The 20792-nt window shown below is 43.0% G+C and overlaps 1 protein-coding gene across 4 annotated transcripts in view; it reads left to right on the top strand.

Annotated features, from left to right (window-relative positions):
* LOC137274697 (stromal interaction molecule 1-like) overlaps positions 1-20792 on the top strand; it is a 77738-nt gene that overhangs the window by 20780 nt on the left and 36166 nt on the right. For all 4 annotated transcript variants that reach the window (XM_067808044.1, XM_067808045.1, XM_067808042.1 and 1 more), the window contains exons 2-5: positions 2217-2338; positions 13570-13684; positions 14833-14944; positions 19489-19604. In XM_067808044.1, the coding sequence (XP_067664145.1) occupies positions 2217-2338; positions 13570-13684; positions 14833-14944; positions 19489-19604 (465 nt within the window). The remainder of the gene's footprint in view (positions 1-2216; positions 2339-13569; positions 13685-14832; positions 14945-19488; positions 19605-20792) is intronic.

Raw genomic sequence — 20792 nt, forward strand, 5'->3', positions numbered from 1 at the left:
ACAGGAGGTCAGGGTTGTATGGTATCTCCTTGTCTTACAGCAGGTCAAGGTTATACCGTGCCTCCTTGTCTTACAGGAGGTCAGTCATCAAGGTGTCTCCTTGTCTTACAGGAGGTCAGGGTTGTATGGTGTCTCCTTGTCTTACAGGAGGTCAGGGTTATATGGTGTTTCCTTGTCTTACAGGAGGTCTGTCATCAAGGTGTCTCCTTGTCATCCTGGTGGTTAGGGTCATCAAGGCCTTTCCTTGTTATCACCTTCGTTTTGGCGCCGATAGTTTGTTTTTCTGGAGAGAGAGGTTTGAGGAGGAAGTAAATAGATTCTTGTTGGCTTTTGTTTACAGTTTTCCTCACAGGACCAGGATATAGATAGATGAGCACATTAGGAATTTACCTGCCTGGTCAGAGGTTGATCATTGACTCTGTATGTAGCAAGTGATGGCAAATATTCCTAGTTGCCTAAATCCCTGCCAGTCATAAGCTGCACCCACTGTCAGACTTTCCTAAAAGCTAGGGGACAGTAGCACAGGTGGATGTTGTGTTGCACACGGTGTCACTGGTTGCAAAATGCTGTCTAAATTGTTTTGCTTATTGATGCATTACATACAGTTTGTGATATGTATGCTGTTGATACAGTATGGGTCTGGATTTAAAGTCACTATATCACCCCACGATTCTCTAACAATAAGTAATGCATTTCTCACAATAATGTTATCATTTGTAACAAATGTCAACATAGAAAAGTATGTTCAACCAATAATAACTTGAAAAGAGAATATTGTTTGGGGACCACCTTCTTTGTCTAAGGTTGACCTGTGCTACTTTGAATCTGATATTTTTTATTTTTTGAAGAATTACACATTTTGAAGTTTTGAAAGACTTGCATCATTTTACACACAAGTACTTAGAATTTTAAAACTTTAACTTTACGATTATTTGATGGATTGTTTTTGTATTTGGGTAGTGCCTGCTTTGTCTAAGGGAAAGGTGCAGTGCTAGGTTTTATACAGGTTTTGTGGTCTTGACAAGAATGATCATCACTAATTGTTCAGCTGAAGTTGGGAGTCAGAGTGACCTGTGTTCGTGTTTGGCTTGTTTTGCTTTGTTTTGTACATGATGTAGGAAAGTTATGTGTTATGGGACTGGATGGTCTGATGGTGTATACCTTGAGGAACTACAGTAGTGGTCATCTGGTCTCTATGCGATGTTCAGCTGTCTATCATGTTTATATGTGTTCCCCATCTCGCTTCCAACTCTCAAAATACACCTCGCAGATCAGGTCGTCTACCACTAAGTAGCCAGAAATGGCAGCATCTCATTTCTGGAGCACGAAACTTGGCAAAATGACTAGACACTAGACAACATGTTAATTTGAAAAAACAAAGTAAGCAGGTTTTATGTGCTATATGTTGACTAATGTATAACACCAGGACACTTATAGTCTCTTCAGAGAGGTGTTTCATTTCTGTGTTTAAACATTCAATATTCACAAAATGATTGTCAAGGGTAGGGCGGACTTTCATCAAGGAAAGGAAACAAGTCATTACAGTCTGTCCTACTCAAAAACAGACCAATATATTTCAGTCAAACTCAAACACTTATTAACATATAATATTCAGTAAAATGCTGATCGTAATCAAAGCCTACCAACTGTGTGAAGTTTTTGCAGAATTTATGTCTTAAAGATAGCAAAGTTGTTGAAGTAACTATCATTAAAATATTGACACAGTTCACAATTTGTTACGAGGGAGGCATGTATGGATGAGGATGGGTGACTAATCTGCAGGTTTCAAGTGCTTGGGGACATGGTTTCATTAGTTGTTCAGGTCCTACTGTTACCGCAGATTATGTGAAATTCTCCACCAAAGTGTAATCCTTGCTGACAGTGCCCCTGGATCATCCTACCTCCACAGATAGTGCAACGTTAACATACTTTCGTCATTACCCTGAGTGACTGCTACTTCACATATCCTGGTGTGGGGATTTTAGAATTCAGGATCATCATTTGTTTTGTCCATTAGCACATGAACAGATGTGAAGCATGTCACTAAGTAATGTAGATTCTAGTTATCGTCTGGGTATTTTCAGTGTCAGTTTCAACCCACCTTTTTATGGCAAGAGTAAGCACTGTCATCTGACCTGGTGAGGTTATGTAACAAGTGTTAGTATAATACTCACATCATATTGACAGCAAGTTCACTGTATGGTTTCCACTTGCAGACTGTGAGGAGCTGGACACGCCATGTCTGAAGGATAAGTATGGGTACGACGCCATCAAGGCACTGCACCATCTTCTGGATGATGATCAGAATGGGAACGTGGATCAGTCAGAGAGTGATGAGGTAGATACTGCACACACCCAGTTGGCAGTGTTGTCAAAATTTGCTGTGTGATAGCTCCAGATATACTGTATTCACCTTTACTAGCACACTATGCACTAAGTGTCATATTTTAAACGTTTGCTGTATTTTTTTAGAGTAGATCTGTAGTAGGCACCTCATTTTCATTTGCATTTTTTTGTCTCAGTTTAGGCTGGAAATTTCAAGGGGCTCATTTTTGGCAAGATGCATAATGAATGAATATTCCTGAACAGAGCAGCAAGCTGACACAGTTCATCTTAAGTTATTGGTGAACAGAGCAGCAAGCTGACACTGTACATCTGAAGTTATTGGTGAGCAGAGCAGCAAGCTGACACAGTACATCTAATGCTATTGTTGAACAGAGCAGCAAGCAGACACAGTTCATCTTAAGTTATTGGTGAACAGAGCAGCAAGCTGACACAGTTCATCTAAAGTTATTGGTGAACAGAGCAGCAATCAGACACAGTTCATCTGAAGTTATTGGTGAACAGAGCAGAAGGCTGACACAGTTCATCTAAAGTTATTGGTGAGCAGAGCAACAAGCTGACACAGTTCATCTAAAGTTATTGGTGAACAGAGCAGCAAGCTGACACAGGACATCTAAAGTTATTGGTGAGCAGAGCAGCAAGCTGACACAGTTCATCTAAAGTTATTGGTGAACAGAGCAGCAAGCTGACACAGTACATCTAAAGTTATTGGTGAACAGAGCAGCAAGCTGACACAGGACATCTAACGTTATTGCTGAGCAGAGCAGAAAGCTGACACAGTACATCTAAAGTTATTGCTAAGCAGAGCAGCAAGCTGACACAATACATCTAATGTTATTGGTGAGCAGAGCAGAAAGCTGACACAGGACATCTAAAGTTATTGGTGAGCAGAGCAGCAAGCTGACACAGGACATCTAAAGTTATTGGTGAACAGAGCAGCAAGCTGACACAGGACATCTAAAGTTATTGGTGAGCAGAGCAGCAAGCTGACACAGTTCATCTGAAGTTATTGCTGAGCAGAGCAGAAAGCTGACACAGTTCATCTAAAGTTATAGGTGAACAGCCATTCTTGTGAGAGTTCTATGGACACTGGAGGCGATGTCGGTTTTGGAGGCAATGTCAGTATTGGAGGTGATGTCGGTGTTGGAGGCAATGTTGGTGTTGGAAGAGGTATCAGTTTTTGAGGCGATGTTGGTATTGGAGGTAAATTTGGTCTTGGATGCGATGTCAGTTTTGGATGGGATGTCAGTATTGGAGGCAATCATACAACCTGCTACAGACTTTCTCCTAAGGAAGGCTGTATTATTAACACAACTGATACCATCATTAGCATAATCAGGAGCATAAGAGTGGCTATAAAACTGATTGTGCCTAGGGCAATAATTAGGTTCTTCATGTTGTGATGGATTGTGTTATGTAAAGGACCAGCTGCTGTGAGATACACCCTCTGTGTACATGATCTTGGTGTTCCATGATCTCACTTTCAATCACTTACACTTACCACTGACATCACTGGCATTGAATATCGTATTATCACATGTCGAATAGTTTCCTGTATTCTGTGACCTTGGTGGCACCTGGCATTCCCAGACTGATTGCTTAATATATATTTGATGATCACACTCAACACCCTGTGTCTTCACAGTGGATGACCTTTTGACCTGATATTGTCTCCAGCTAGCCACATGAATTCTTGGTTTTGAATAAGGGTGTAGTTACCTGAAGTGTATATGTAGTGTGAGACTTTGTAGTGTTATACATTATGTGTCATGAGGACAGGTGTCATGTTTTTTTCATCAAAGCTTCATAAGGTGTCATGAGATCATGATGTAATGTATCTTATGGTGTCATGAGGTAATGCATGTTTCGGTGTCTTGAGGTCATGTCAGAAGGTGTCATGAAGTCACATATTTGGTGTCATGAGATCGTGTATCATTTGGTATCATGAGGTCATGTATTGTTTGGTGTCATGAGGTCACATATATGTGTTATAAGGTCATGTGTCACATGGTTTTGTTAGGTCATGTGTCATGAGCTCGCTATGTATCTTAAGGTGATGTATACTCATGGGAAAATTTAAGGGAACGCATGTTTCTTAGGGCAACTCAAAATTTCTGTTTACTAACTTCAGCGACGTGTATTATCGTTTTCGTGAAGAGCAGTTCACTCAAACTCACCATAATGCTTTCCATGCATGTGCACTACATGCTCCTAAAGTTACATGTACTTAGATTTACACGTGACGTGTATGTGCTCTGTCAGACTCAACGGTTAAAGACATTGTTAACATTTCGAGTACTTAACTTTGGCACAGAAATTGGAGGCAGTTGGCATGGTTAATGGTGGAAGCTCATTACAACAGGTTGTAGCAACTTTTCACAAGTCTGTTAGCGTGATATCCAGACTTTGGAATCTCTATAGTATAGAGCGACTGGTGATGTCAAAATGAGGCATGGTCGGGGACGGAAAAAGAAAACCACACCATGGGATGACTGGACCCGACACTTTATTGCTCTGCAAGACAGGTTCAAATCCTCCTCCAAAATCAATACGGAATTCAGGCGAAGAACAAACGTCAGAATTTGTTCACGTACAGTGCGTAATCATCTTAAATCGGCTGGTCTAAAAAGCCGCCGTCCATTGGTTGGAATCAACATGACTGCAGTGGGCACAGAACCATGGAGGAAGAACCGTACGTCAGTGAAGAAACACCATGTTTAGTGATGAGAGCAGGTACACACTAGACCATAATGACGGTCGAATTCGAGTTTGGAGACGCGTTGGGGAACGTCACAGTACGTGCACCATGAAACAGCATGATCGTTATGGAGGGGGCTCTGTTATGGTGTGGGGCTGGTTTACCTTTAATTACAAAACAGATCTTGTGCGTGTTGATGGCAGGATAACAAGTGTACGATATCGTGACGAGATCTTGAACCTGATTGTGATCCCCTTTGCGTGTACAGAAGGTGGAATGTTCGAGTTCCAGCATGACAATGCCCGCCCTCACGTCGCTCATGTTTGTCAGGACAGACTGAGGGCTGCAGGTGTCCGGTTGTTGCAATGGTGGTTAAAAATCCTGACCTTAACCCCATCGAGCATCTTTGGGATGTTCTTGGCCGCAATGTTCGGGACAGACCTGTTCAACCCAACAATTTGGATGAACTTTTCATGACTCTCCAGGAAGAATGGCGTTGAATTCCGATTGGTACCATCCGTACACTCATTCACTGCATGCCATGACAAGCAGTTCTCCAGTGACAGAGGGGACACACCCGATATTGATTTTCATCACTTGACATAAGCCTTTTCATTTGTATGAACTTTTCTCTTACTGATTCAAAGATTAAAAGTCACAGCTATTTCATGCGTTCCCTTAAATTTTTCCATGAGTATATTTCATCTTTTTTTGTCCTGATCTTTAAAAAAAAATCATGCTGCCATGGTAACTACAAAACTATTACTGTGTTGGAAGACAAGATGCAGCCACCACTGTGGACATGATTTTTTAACTGTTCTTGTTCTTGAAAGAAGTAAGAATGCTGCCAAAAATGTATTGAATAACTTCAGAGAGAACATTATGAATACATTTGGCCTATAGTGGAAGTGATGAGTGCGAGATTTATGCCAGTTGGACAACTTCTTTGTCTGAGAATAATAATGTTACCGGGATTATCATTGGTGCCTGATGTGTTTCTGCATTGGTAATATCATGAATATAAAGGTATAAATATTGTGTAATGTGAGCCTTTGGTGAGTATTATACATGTTCGTATATTTTCATACATAATGTATATGGTTATACTGCTAACGCATGTAAACAGATAACACAAAGTGTCTGATAATGCCATGAGGTCCCCATTGATAGGGAAGGAAATATCCACCTTGTGGTACTCAAATCTCTTCATCTGTGAGATTATATGATCCAAACGTTGCTGAACTCTGTGGCTATCTAGATATATCACATACATGAGGTCATGAGAGTTCCTGCAGCAACATGTCTAGGGCAGATAGCATCTGTCCTTTGTGTAAATGTTTTACCATCAAGGTTATCTTAGCTGAACTCCTCAGAACAATGTATTGGAGACAACACATGGCCGACAATGCACAGATTGTACCATATAACTAGCTGCAAACATGTTTGTTCCACAAAATTGCGAGATAAAAGCAAGTGAGTGTGCAAAGGTGAATATATTCTGCCCCACAGGTGGCACTCCCATAAGAGTCATATTCAAATATGTTGACAACAAAATGACTAAAATACATTGCCAGTTAGTTTTTATCCTCCCAGCATGTAATGTGTCTCCCCCGGGCTTGTAATGCGGTAATGTGTCCGTCCGTCCATAATCATTTTGTTTCCGGAGCATAACTCAGATATAATAATCCTAACCTATGGCTGCGCCTTTCGCTGTTTACAGATTTTTGGCGTTTATATTTCTTTGTTTTTCCATGGAACATTTTGGTGTTAGTCTAATGGTGGGGTGGGCTTCGTTTCCAGAGCAGAACTCAAATACCATTCAATATTTTTCAGCAAAACTTGGTAGATATATCAATCAGAACCTAAAGTGGTGCCTTTGCTATGTACAGGCTTTCGTGATTTCTTATTTTCTCGGTTTCCATGGAAACATTTCGGACCTCATCTCAAAATGGAGGGATGGGCTTCGTTTCCAGAGCAGAACTGAAAAAAACATTGAATATTTTTCTGCAAAACCTGGTAGATATATCAATCAGAACCTCAAGTATTTATTTAAAGTGAGAAGTGTGTTTCGTTTCCGGAGCAGAACTCAAAGTCTTCTCAATATCAGTCAGTAACACTTGGTAGATATGTGTGGCAGACCCCAAAGTGGTGCCTTTTGCTATTTACAGGGTTTTGTGATTTCATATTTTCTCAGTTTCCATGGAAACGTTTCGGACCTCTCAAAATGGAGGTTTAGGCTTCGTTCCCAGAGCAGAACTCAAAAAACCGTTCCAATATTTGTCAGCAAAACTTGGTAGATATCCCAGTCAGACATTTAAGTGGTGCCTTTTGCTATTTACAGGTTGTTTTGATTTATTATTTTCTCAGTTTCCTTGGAAACATTTCGGACTTCGAAAATGATTCAAATTTAGTCTAAAAAACATCAGGTAACCCTTCAGACGATTTTTCCTGTCAAAGTATGTTGGAGCTGGGGGGTATGTCATCTTCTGATGACTCCTGTTTTCTATTTGTAAGGATACCTATTCCCTGGATGCTATTTAATATTGAAAAGGCTCGCTTATTACGTGACCCAAGGAAAGTGGGGGCAGTGATTAAAATCACACAAAACTATCAGTCAACAGGTATCACTAGGTGTCGCAAACATGGACATATTGTCACCTCAGGGATGTATATGAATGCATTTTCTTCTGTATAGTGTGCAGGGGCACTGGGTTGCCCTAATGGTTAAAGTGCTCCCTCCACACATGGGTACAATGTGTGAAGCCCAGTTCTGGTGTTCTCCTCTGTGATTTTACTGGAATATTGCTAAAATCAGAGTTAAGCTCACTGACTCACTGACTCACTCACTCACTGACTCACTCACTAACTCTATAGTGTGCATCGGTTGTTTATTTAGGTCTTTCTAGCAGAAGGGTCTTCATTGTGCACACAAAAATGATTGTTTAATTATGATATATCAACAAAGTTTTTGCCAGTACGAGTGCAAGAGCAGTTGCATGTGCTGCCTGGAATTATTGGGGCAGAAACTTCATGCAGGTAGGCTATGTCCTTGTCTGTAGGTATTGCCATTTGTCATTCAACACAAATAATGTATCATTATAAATAGAGGTTGTCACAATGTAATCAGGGAGCCGTGGCCAGAAAACTGCAATATTTCAGCAACATCTCAGCGGGGGACACCAGAAATGAGCTTCACAGGGATGAACATAGTATATTTCAGCAACATCTCAGTGATTTAGTTCAGAGAGTTTATTTTATCCTTGGGAAGCAAGTGTTGTCTATGAGATGTCCCCACTTCAGTTTGGAGTCAGCCTGGGTTTATTACGTTATGCAACTGCTTTCCAATATCCCACAGAGTGAAAGGAAACAAAGGTTTAACTTGCAGTTTGTGTGTGTATGTTATATTCCTTGAGATTAGCCATATCTCATCTATGCTGTCAACACTCATTACCTGATTATGTAATGGTATTTGGTTTCATTACTATGGTAATATCCTTGAAGTCTGTGACCAACATGGGCCTGTCATGACAGTTGTGAACTAGCCCTGTTTGAGATGTCTGAAGGCTCACTAACCACTGAGATTCAGGAACCAGCAGGGTTCAAAGTTGGATTGTTCTGTTAGTGGGGACTTTTGTGGACAGTACATCCACCATTCTAAAGCATGTTGGCAGAAATCCTTGAGCTTCCTCAGTTAAACTTGCTACATATATATGATCTGTTGGAGATATTTATGATGACTTTGAGGAAGGTACAGTCAAGTCTGGTTAATCCAACCTGTGTTTATCCAACATTCAGCTTTATCATATGCTTTTGCAGGTAACAAAATAAAATAACATTATTTAGTCTCGTTTGTTTAATCTGCCATCCTCGTTAATCTGATAATTTTTCTATGCAATGTATAATTAACAAGACTTGAAGAGAGAGAGAGGTGTGAGATGCAAGCAGTGATTTCAGGTGCGAGGAGAGAAAGATGTGCAGTGTGAGGAGAGAGAGGTGTGAGGAGAGAGAAGTGTGAGTAGAGAGAGATTTCAGGTGCGAGGAGAGAGATGCACGGTGTGAGTAGAGAGGTGTGAGTAGAGAGGTGTGAGTAGAGAGAGATTTCAGGTCAGAGGAGAGAGAAATGTGAGGTGCGAGGAGAGAGTGGTGTGAGGTGGATGGAGAGAGAGATGTGAGGTGCGAGGAGAGAGAGAAAGAGATGAAAGATGTGAGGTGCAAGGAGACAAAGAGGTGTGCAAGGTGAGATAAGTGCAAGAAGAGGTGGTACAAGGGGAGAGGGAAGAGGTGAGAGGGGTACAAGATACTGGTGTGACTTGCTTGCCCTAGGACTTCACTGACACCAAGTGGAGGATAAATATGCAAAGAAAAGAATTTTTAACATTTCAGGATATGTTCTCAATGAAAATTTCATTTCATACTCATAATGTTTAGTTGAGTGCATTCACATGCCCAAAATAAGTTGTTAAGCACATAAATGACTTTGTAAGGTGTAATGATGTGACAGTGACAATGTCATAGTGTGATGATGTGACAGGTTGAAGATGTGACAATGTGACAGTGTCATGATGTGACAGTCACATGACAGTGTGAAGATGTGACAGTGTGAAAATGATGTGACAGTGTGATGGTGTACGAATGTGACACTGACATGACAGTGTGACGATGTGCCATTGTGATTATGTGACAGTGTCATGATGACATTGTGATGGTATTACAATGTGATTATGTGACAGTGACAGTGTGTGAGAGTGTGATGATGTCAGTTCGTTGTGACAGTGTGACGATGTAACAGTGTGACAATGTGACAGTGTGGCGATGTGACAGTGTGACAATGTGACAGTGTGACGATGTAACAAAGGCACTAGATCAGGCACTGATGATAAAAATCAGGTAATAATTGCCCAGAGAGTTCCCTGCAGACTAATGTCCCCTTCCCCAATATGCAGGGCATGCTGCATACGGGATAACTGCCCATCGCTCCAAGGTCTGTATGAGACATGCTGTCATCAACAGTTACAGGGACATGGCTTCCTAATCCTACAATAACCACCTGGAAAACAGTATAGGTGTATGGAGAAGGGCAATTACCTAGCAAGGATATCTGCACAAAGGGACTGGAAAACCGTTCTCCTTAGTAGAGGCAAATCTTTACCTTGAGATAAACATTTGACATGGTGTAAACAGTATGTTGATATTACAAGCTACTAAAGGCAGTAATATAGCTGGGGCAGGTATCATGGGTAGAGTGGCAGCAAACAGGTCCACAGGAACAGCATGCATCATAGGAATTTCATACAGGAGTCAAATCTTCTTGTTAGGAAAACCAGATTTTATTTGGATATCTTTGCAGATGAGATTTTGTTTAGTTTGAAAAGAGGTTGTTTAGTGTGCAGTGGTAGGTAGGGGTGATGTGGCCGTTTGACGGGAGGACCTGTGATGGGGCTCATGGGACCTTGCAGATTTGTGTTGTTACAAGGTGTAGTATGTGAGATCGCTGTAGACAGGGTTGAATGAGATAGGTAAGTGAGGGCTGTGGCAAGTGACGGAGGATCAAGGAAGGAATAAGGTGATTATAGGTAAGTTAAGGAGGGCGTGTTACATGATGTAGGGAATGCTAGACAATGTTGAGGGAGGTAGATGAGTATGGGAGAGTAAATGGATGTGGGAGAGGGTAGATTGGGGAAGTAGGTGAGTGTGGGACCGGAGAGGGTCGATGGGAGGGTAGTTTGGGTAGGTGGGTGGGTGCGAGAGAGTAAATGGATGTGGGAGAGGGTAGATTGGGGAGGTAGTTGAGTGTGGGAGCGGAGAGGGTCGATGGGAAGGGTAGGTTGGGGAGGTAATTGAGTGTGGGAGCGGAGAGGTCGATGGGAGGGTAGATTGGGGAGGTAATTGAGTGTGGGAGCGGAGAGGGTCGATGGGAGGGTAGTTTTGGGAGGTGGGTGGGTGCGAGAGAGTAAATGGATGTGGGAGAGGGTAGATTGGGGAGGTAGTTGAGTGTGGGAGCGGAGAGGGTCGATGGGAAGGGTAGGTTGGGAGGTAGGTGAGTGTGGGATTGGAGAGGGTCAGTGGGAGGGATGTTAGGGGAAAGGTGAGGCAGAGGATGCACTGCACCTCCAGGTTTTCAGTGACTTGTCATTACACTTTTAGATGACTTCTTTAGCAATTTAAAGTTTCTTGCAGGAAAATTCAAGGGAATACAGTGTGACACAAATCAACCATTTATAGGTCCTGTCTAACCAATGTCATCACACAAATGACATCCATTTGTAGGTGCAATCTAACCAATGTCATCCATTTGAAGGTTCTAGCTAACCAATGCCACACTAAATGACATCCATATGTAGGTCCTGTCTAATCAGTGTCATCACACTAAATGACATTTATTTGTTGGTTGTTTCTAACCAACGTCAACACACTAAATGACATCCTTTTGTAGGTGCAATCTAACCAATGTCAGTCATTTTACTGTAAGTCCTTTATAGCCAATGTCATCGCACTAAATGTCATCCATTTGTATGTCCTAACTAACCAATGTCATCCATTTGTAGGTCCTATCTAAGCAATGTCATCACACTAGATGTCATCCATTTGTAGGCCCTTTATAATCAGACCCATGATGGTCCCGGGGTAGAATAAGCCTTCAGCAACCCATGCTTGCCACAAAAGGCGATTATGCTTGTCGTAAGAGGTGACTGACGGGGTTGGGTGGTTGGTTGACACATGTCATTGGTTCCCAAATGCCCAGATCTATGCTCATATTGTTGGTCACTGGATTGTCAGGTCCAGACTCGATTATTTACTGACCGCCACCATGTAGCTGTAATATTGCTGAGTGGGGCGTTAAACTGAACTCACTCACTCATCTTTCTAGTCAATGTCATCCCTTTGTAAGTCCTATCTAACCAGTGTCATCACACTAAATATCATCCATTTGTACTTCCTATCTAACCAATGTCATCCATTTGTAGATCCTAACTAACCAATGTCAACCTCAAGTAGAGGATGAATTTTGTTGATAACAATAATTTTTCTACACATGCATTGGAAATTAAAGGTAATTCTTATTACATGTTCAACAGTTGTCTTGCAAAACTGATGTGGGTCATGTCACTGGACAGACACATTTTCAGCTGTCGATTTCTATGTAAACGTAAAAAAAAAATCCATTTTGCATTTGTGAGAGGAATTTGGGCTCCTTATAAGTGGTTTGAGAAATCAGGCCAATCTGATCAGTCTAAAGCCTGCTAATGGCCAATCTCAGTAACTGGTGATATCATTTATAGTTTTGTTAAAACCTGAATGGAATATTGATGTAATTGAAGGCTTCACCTCTCACCTGTATAATAGGTGAGAGATGGTACCAGGTACAGGTGTTGTGTGAGAGATGGGACTGGGTACAGGTGTTGTGTGAGAGATAGTACTAGGTGCATGTGTTATGTGAGAGATGGTACTAGGTGTAGGTGTTGTGAGAGAGATGGTACCAGGTACAGGTGTTGTGTGAGAGATGGGACTGGGTACAGTTATGTGAGAGAGATAGTACTAGGTGCATGTGTTATGTGAGAGATGGTACTAGGTGTAGGTTTTGTGTGAGAGATGATACCAGGTACAGGTGTTGTGTGAGAGATGGGACTGGGTACAGGTGTTATGTGAGAGATGGTACTAGGTGCATGTGTTGTGTGAGAGATGGTACTAGGTGCATGTGTTGTGTGAGAGATGGTACTAGGTGCAGGTGTTGTGTGAGAGATGGTACTAGGTGCATGTGTTGTGTGAGAGATAGTACTAGGTGCATGTGTTATGTGAGAGATGGTACTAGGTGTAGGTTTTGTGTGAGAGATGATACCAGGTACAGGTGTTGTGTGAGAGATGGGACTGGGTACAGGTGTTGTGTGAGAGAGATGGTACTAGGTGCAGGTGTTGTGTGAGAGATGGTACTAGGTGCATGTGTTGTTTGAGAGATGATACCAGGTACAGGTGTTGTGTGAGAGATGGTACTAGGTGCATTGTTATGTGAGAGATAGTACTAGGTGCATGTGTTATGTGAGAGATGGTACTAGGTGTAGGTTTTGTGTGAGAGATGGTACCAGGTACAGGTGTTGTGTGAGAGATGGGACTGGGTACAGGTGTTATGTGAGAGATAGTACTAGGTGCATGTGTTATGTGAGAGATGGTACTAGGTGTAGGTGTTGTGAGAGAGATGGTACCAGGTACAGGTGTTGTGTGAGAGATGAGACTGGGTACAGGTGTTGTGTGAGAGAGATGGTACTAGGTGCAGGTGTTGTGTGAGAGATGGTACTAGGTGCAGGTGTTGTGTGAGAGATGGTACTAGGTGCAGGTGTTATGTGAGAGATGGTACTAGGTGCAGGTGTTATGTGAGAGAGATGGTACTAGGTGCAAATAAGACTTAACTTTGTGATTGATGTTATGAGTAACTGTCCATGTTCCATGCCTTCATCTGATAAGCCAAGGGATAAAGCTGATAAAGCTATCAACAGATGATATTAGCATGATTCTGAGAATATGCGTCTTTTCAGTTCCTGAGAGATGAGCTTCAGTACACTGATGGCTTTGAACGTCAGAAGACCTTCCATGGCAATGACAAGCTGATTAGTGTTGAAGATCTGTGGAGGGGTTGGAAGGGATCTGAAGGTGAGTGGATGTCATTCTGGTTGAAGATGTTCCGTAGCAGTGACAAGCTGATTAGTTTTGAAGATCTATGGAGGGGTTGGGAGAGATCGGACGGTGAGTGGACGTTGTTCTGGTCTGTGTTCAGCATTTTGCTCAGCTCATTACTTTCTCTGTTATTCTCCTGAAGATCAGAATGTCATGGCCACATCACATCAAAAGACGTTAAAATATGGCAGTTGTTGGTCCCTGTCTGGTGCTCGGCATTAATGGGCACAACAACTGAACAAGGACTGGTCGGCTTGGAGTCAATATGATGTGTCTGAGTAGCGTTGTCGTGTTTAACTGCAGCATAGGATCTCAGTTGCTTTCACTATAAACCTGCTTAACCCATGGTTACCACAGAGTTGTAGATTTTCATCACATTTTGTGAGCTGGTTTCTTTTGGCAAGCAGTGAAAGGAATTAGGCGTTTTTTCCAGTAAATAATGTTTAGTTCATCAGAAAACATATTATGGGATCAAGAATGCTCATGGAATGTTCAGGTTGCAATATGTTAGTACACATAGTAGCATATTAAAGCCAGTTTGATTTTATTCCATGAAATCTTTTAAATTAAAAGTGTCAGATTTTAAGTGTCAGATTTGTGAGAAGTGTCAGATTTTTAAGATTTAAGAGGTTGATCTCCCACCACCTAAGCCAAATTTATTACCTCATTGAAGGTCATGTATCTGCATATCGTCATATTTTGGGGATGATACTTTAGTGGAGAATGGAGTATGGAATAAATGCAAACCATTTTCATTCTCATTCTATTTGCACAACAAAAGTTTTAAACACAATCTAATGAACATACATAGTTAAAATAGGGACCAACAGAAAAATCATCGAACTTCACACTTCACCAAATTAGCAAGTGAGCTGCTTAAACTTCGCAAGTAATGTGAATAGTCGAACCACTAAACAATTCATTCAGCTTCATTCACGTCTATACAGCAAGTTTCTATCTTCAGCAATAGGAGAGAAATGCTTTTTTGAAGTACCAGTCCCCAAAATGGAACAGTGTGCATAAATGGGTTAAGTCTGGGCTAGTACAAGCAGCCACACGTTAGTGCACATTGTCATATGAGTGAAATCTTCTCAAGTAATTTCAAGTCTTTCTCTGTTATTCAGTGTACAACTGGACAAACGATGATGTCCTGGAGTGGCTTGAGTGTCATGTTGAGCTGCCACAGTACATCGAGATCTTCCACACAAAACTGGTCGATGGCACCAGTCTGCCCAGGTAGGCCAGTCTCATCTTGTTTTGTTCCATCCATCCATCCTAGTGAACCACCCTGCTACTACTGACTTTCAACCTCATTCCTCACCATCCATCACCAACCCCACCCTACCTAACCACCAACTCCACCCCACCTTAACGCCACCCCAAACCAACCTAAATGCCACTTCCACCCTACCTAAACAACAACTCCACCCCACCTTAACACGACCCTCACCCAATGGAACCACCACCTCCACCCTACCTAAACACTAACTCCACCCCACCTTAACACGACGCTCACCCAGTCCAACCACTACCTCCACCCTACCTAAACACCAACTCCATCCCACCTTAACACCAGCTCCACCTCACCTTAACACGACCCTCACCCAAAGCAACCACCATCTCCACCCTACCTAAACACTAACTCCACCCCACTTTAACACAACCCTCACCCAATGCAACCACCACCTCCACCCTACCTCAAGACCAACTCCATCCCTCCTTAACATGACCCTTGCCCAATCCAACCACCACCTCCACCCTACCTAAACCCCAATGCCTACATGCCTATACACTACCTCCACCCTTCCTAAACAACATCCCCATCCAACCTAAACACCACCCCCACCCAACCTTGACACCATGTCCACTCAAGCTAAACACCACCTCCACCCTGCCTAAAGACCAACCCCACCCTTCCTAAACACCACCCCCACCCAACCTTAACACCATGTCCACTCAAGCTAAACACCACCTCCACCCTGCCTAAAGACCAACCCCACCATTCCTAAACACCACCCCCACCCAACCTTAACACCATGTCCACTCAAGCTAAACACCACCTCCACCCTGCCTAAAGACCAACCCCACCCTTCCTAAACACCACCCCCACCCACCCTTAACACCATGTCCACTCAAGCTAAACACCACCTCCACCCTACCTAAACAACATCCCCATCCAACCTAAACACCACCTCCACCCTTCCTAAACACCACCCCCACCCAACCTTAACACCATGTCCACTCAAGCTAAACACCACCTCCACCCTGCCTAAAGACCAACCCCACCCTTCCTAAACACCACCCCCACCCAACCTTAACACCATGTCCACTCAAGCTAAACACCACCTCCACCCTACCTAAACACCACCTCCACCCCACCTTAACACGACGCTCACCCAGTCCAACCACTACCTCCACCCTACCTAAACACCAACTCCATCCCACCTTAACACCAGCTCCACCTCACCTTAACACGACCCTCACCCAAAGCAACCACCATCTCCACCCTACCTAAACACTAACTCCACCCCACTTTAACACAACCCTCACCCAATGCAACCACCACCTCCACCCTACCTCAACACCAACTCCATCCCTCCTTAACATGACCCTTGCCCAATCCAACCACCACCTCCACCCAACCTAAACCCCAATGCCTACATGCCTATACACTACCTCCACCCTTCCTAAACAACATCCCCATCCAACCTAAACACCACCCCCACCCAACCTTAACACCATGTCCACTCAAGCTAAACACCACCTCCACCCTTCCTAAACACCACCCCCACCCAACCTTAACACCATGTCCACTCAAGCTAAACACCACCTCCACCCTGCCTAAAGACCAACCCCACCCTTCCTAAACACCACCCCCACCCAACCTTAACACCATGTCCACTCAAGCTAAACACCACCTTCACCCTGCCTAAAGACCAACCCCACCATTCCTAAACACCACCCCCACCCAACCTTAACACCATGTCCACTCAAGCTAAACACCACCTCCACCCTGCCTAAAGACCAACCCCACCCTTCCTAAACACCACCCCCACCCAACCTTAACACCATGTCCACTCAAGCTAAACACCACCTCCACCCTACCTAAACAACATCCCCATCCAACCTAAACACCACCTCCACCCTTCCTAAACACCACCCCCACCCAACCTTAACACCATGTCCACTCAAGCTAAACACCACCTCCACCCTGCCTAAAGACCAACCCCACCCTTCCTAAACACCACCCCCACCCAACCTTAACACCATGTCCACTCAAGCTAAACACAACCTCCACCCTGCCTAAAGACCAACCCCACCATTCCTAAACACCACCCCCACCCAACCTTAACACCATGTCCACTCAAGCTAAACACCACCTCCACCCTGCCTAAAGACCAACCCCACCCTTCCTAAACACCACCCCCACCCAACCTTAACACCATGTCCACTCAAGCTAAACACCACCTCCACCCTGCCTAAAGACCAACCCCACCCTTCCTAAACACCACCTCCACCCAACCTTAACACCATGTCCACTCAAGCTAAACACCACCTCCACCCTGCCTAAAGACCAACCCCACCCTTCCTAAACACCACCCCCACCCAACCTTAACACCATGTCCACTCAAGCTAAACACCACCTCCACCCTACCTAAACAACATCCCCATCCAACCTAAACACCACCTCCACCCTTCCTAAACACCACCCCCACCCAACCTTAACACATGTCCACTCAAGCTAAACACCACCTCCACCCTACCTAAACAACATCCCCATCCAACCTAAACACCACCTCCACCCTTCCTAAACACCACCCCCACCCAACCTTAACACCATGTCCACTCAAGCTAAACACCACCTCCACCCTGCCTAAAGACCAACCCCACCCTTCCTAAACACCACCCCCACCCACCCTTAACACCATGTCCATTCAAGCTAAACACCACCTCCACCCTACCTAAACAACATCCCCATCCAACCTAAACACCACCTCCACCCTTCCTAAACACCACCCCCACTCAACCTTAACACCATGTCCACTCAAGCTAAACACCACCTCCACCCTGCCTAAAGACCAACCCCACCATTCCTAAACACCACCCCCACCCAACCTTAACACCATGTCCACTCAAGCTAAACACCACCTCCACCCTGCCTAAAGACCAACCCTACCCTCTCTAAGCACCACCTCCACCCCACCCTCTCTAAACACCACCTCCACCCTATCTAAATGCCATCTCCACCCTATGTAAATACTTGCTCCACCCCACCTAAATGACATGACACCACCACACTCCACACTTCTCTCATACAGTTGTCTGAAGATGACATTTATTATTGATGTTTATTGAAAAACACTAAGCATGGTGACATATAACTCTACTATTTTCTACTAACCTGCATTGCACATATTGGTTGCCATGGTAACTCAGAAGTAAGATCTGTTCCCTCATACTTACTGTCTATATAGCAAGCCTGTCTGTCCTTAAAATACAGCTCACTTTACAGAGGGAGGTCTACTGACATGTGGCACTGTACATGCTGCTGTACTGACACAGCACACTGTACTGACATAGGTTTTTGTAATGACACAGCACACTGTACTGACACAGGCTGCTGTACTGACACAGCACACAGTACTGACACAGGCTGCTGTACTGTCACATGGCGTTGTACTGCAATAGGCTGCTCTACTGACACAGGGAACTGTACTGACATGATGCTGTACTCACTGTACTGACACAGGCTGCTGTACTGACACAGCACACAGTACTGACACAGCACACAGTACTGACACAGGCTGCTGTACTGTCACATGACTTTGTACTGCAATGGGCTGTTGTACTGACACAGCACACTGTACTGACACAACACACTGTACTGACACAACACACTGTACTGACACAGGCTGCTGTACTGTCACATGGCGTTGTACTGCAATAGGCTGCTCTACTGACACAGGGAACTGTACTGACATGATGCTGTACTCACACAGTGTGTTGAACTGACATACGGTACTGACACAGGGCACTGTACTGTACTGCACTACTTCAACAATCTTGTTGACAGAAAACCAAGCCTGACCCTGGTCAGAGATGTTGTCAGTTAGTTTCTAACCTGTTTGATTGTGGTTGTGGTGCAGATGTAGCTGGGTCATAACTGAGGTAGATGTTGTCAATCCGGTAAATGTTGTCAATGAGGTAAATGTCAACGAAATTTGAGTGCATCCTTCAATCTGCTTGTAAACAGTGTGAGTTTTTGAAGCCATGCCATAACGGAACCACCATGGCTACAAAAGGAACAAGTATTAAAACTGAGGCACTTGTGATCAGTCGTTTTTCTAACCGCAGCCAACTCCTGCCAAGAGACAAAATCATTTACATATGAATTATGATCTTAATTGGTTTTAAATTTGAGTTTTAGTGAAAAAATGCCATTTTAAAGGGTAAGGGTAAGTAAGTGGTCACATGCTCATGCTGAGTGATGTAGCCCACTGATTATAGCTTTGTTTCTCCGTGTCAGTGAACTGGGCTTGATTCCCCACATGGGTACAATGTGAACCACATTTCTGGTGTTCTCCCTCTTTGCCACCTATCCGACTTGTACAATAATATGGCTTGCTACATGCCAGCTGACTCAGAACAAAGGGGAATGACTGTATTTTTGTAGTTGATTTGTTTTCATCATTGAAACCATAATTTCGTTTGTGATAGATGTTTGACATACAACACTATACAAGAATATCTTGTATTAAAATTGCTAACTGTTCTTTCAGATTGGCTTATAGCAACAGCAACTTCTATACAACAACCCTTGGAATAAAAAATGCTGTTCACAAACAGAAGATATCAGTGAAAGCTATGGATGCTGTGCTGTTTGGGGCCCCAAAGAGTATGTACTGTTACCATCTATGAGAGTTTGTACAAGTTAAAGCTTGATGAAGTGAAGATGAAGTGTCTGCAAAGTAATATCTAAAATGTGATTGTGGTTGTTTGTAACATAGACTACTTACAACTATTTTTACAACTTTGTTTCAAAAGTATGAAGATACGTTCCTAATACATTATTTCTTGGTGTTCATGGTGTTTGTGAGGCCAAATCTTGATGTCTGTTTGGCTGAGGTTTTGCATTACGCTGATTTGAATTTCAGATTAAACTTATCATGCTTAGAAGTTGTGTTTTTCTATTATTGTATTAAGTTTACGTTTATAATTATGTGTCTTTAGTCTTGAAAATCAGTACGAACCCTGTCTATAGAGCTGTGTCCATAGATTGCAGGGGTAATGCCCCGCAGTGAATGTGACAGGAGAACACATTAGCTTCTCTCATTTTTCTCGTGGAATTGTTGTGATTAATTCATGGTAATGTGATCTTCCAAGTAATACTCCTAAAGATCATGCCAAGATGACATTATTACTGTGGGTACTGTTTAAACATATCTCCTATTGACTTTGTAGCAGAATATATTGATATTGTAATGCGTATACATTTGTTGCCATGGTTATACTGGGGCACTGGTTTTATTGCCATCATTGTAATATTACATAGCTTTCATATATTGGAGTGAGTTACTACAAGTTTGGCTGTTCATGAGATCACTTTTTGGGGAAACTGTTTCACAATGTAGATCTCAGCTTGGTTACAGAGGAATTATTGAAACAACTGTTGCCCACAGCAGACACCAGACACAACTGGTATACACCATCAATATATCATATAAACACCTATCACACATCCAAGAGAGATAACAGCAGACACCAGACACAACTGGTATACACCATCAATATATCATATAAACACCTATCACACATCCATGAGAGATAACAGCATGACACTGACACAACTGGTATACACCATCAATATATCACATAAACACCTATCACACATCCAAGAGAGATAACAGCAGACACCAGACACAACTGGTATACACCATCAATATATCATGTAAACACCTATCACACGTCCATGAGAGATAACAGCGTGACACTGACACAACTGGTATACACCATCAATATATCATATAAACACCTATCACACACCCAAGAGAGATAACAGCAGACACGAGACACAACTGGTATA

The sequence above is a fragment of the Haliotis asinina genome, chromosome 2 (genome assembly GCF_037392515.1).
Source record: "Haliotis asinina isolate JCU_RB_2024 chromosome 2, JCU_Hal_asi_v2, whole genome shotgun sequence".
Classification (NCBI taxonomy): Eukaryota; Metazoa; Mollusca; class Gastropoda; order Lepetellida; family Haliotidae; genus Haliotis; species Haliotis asinina.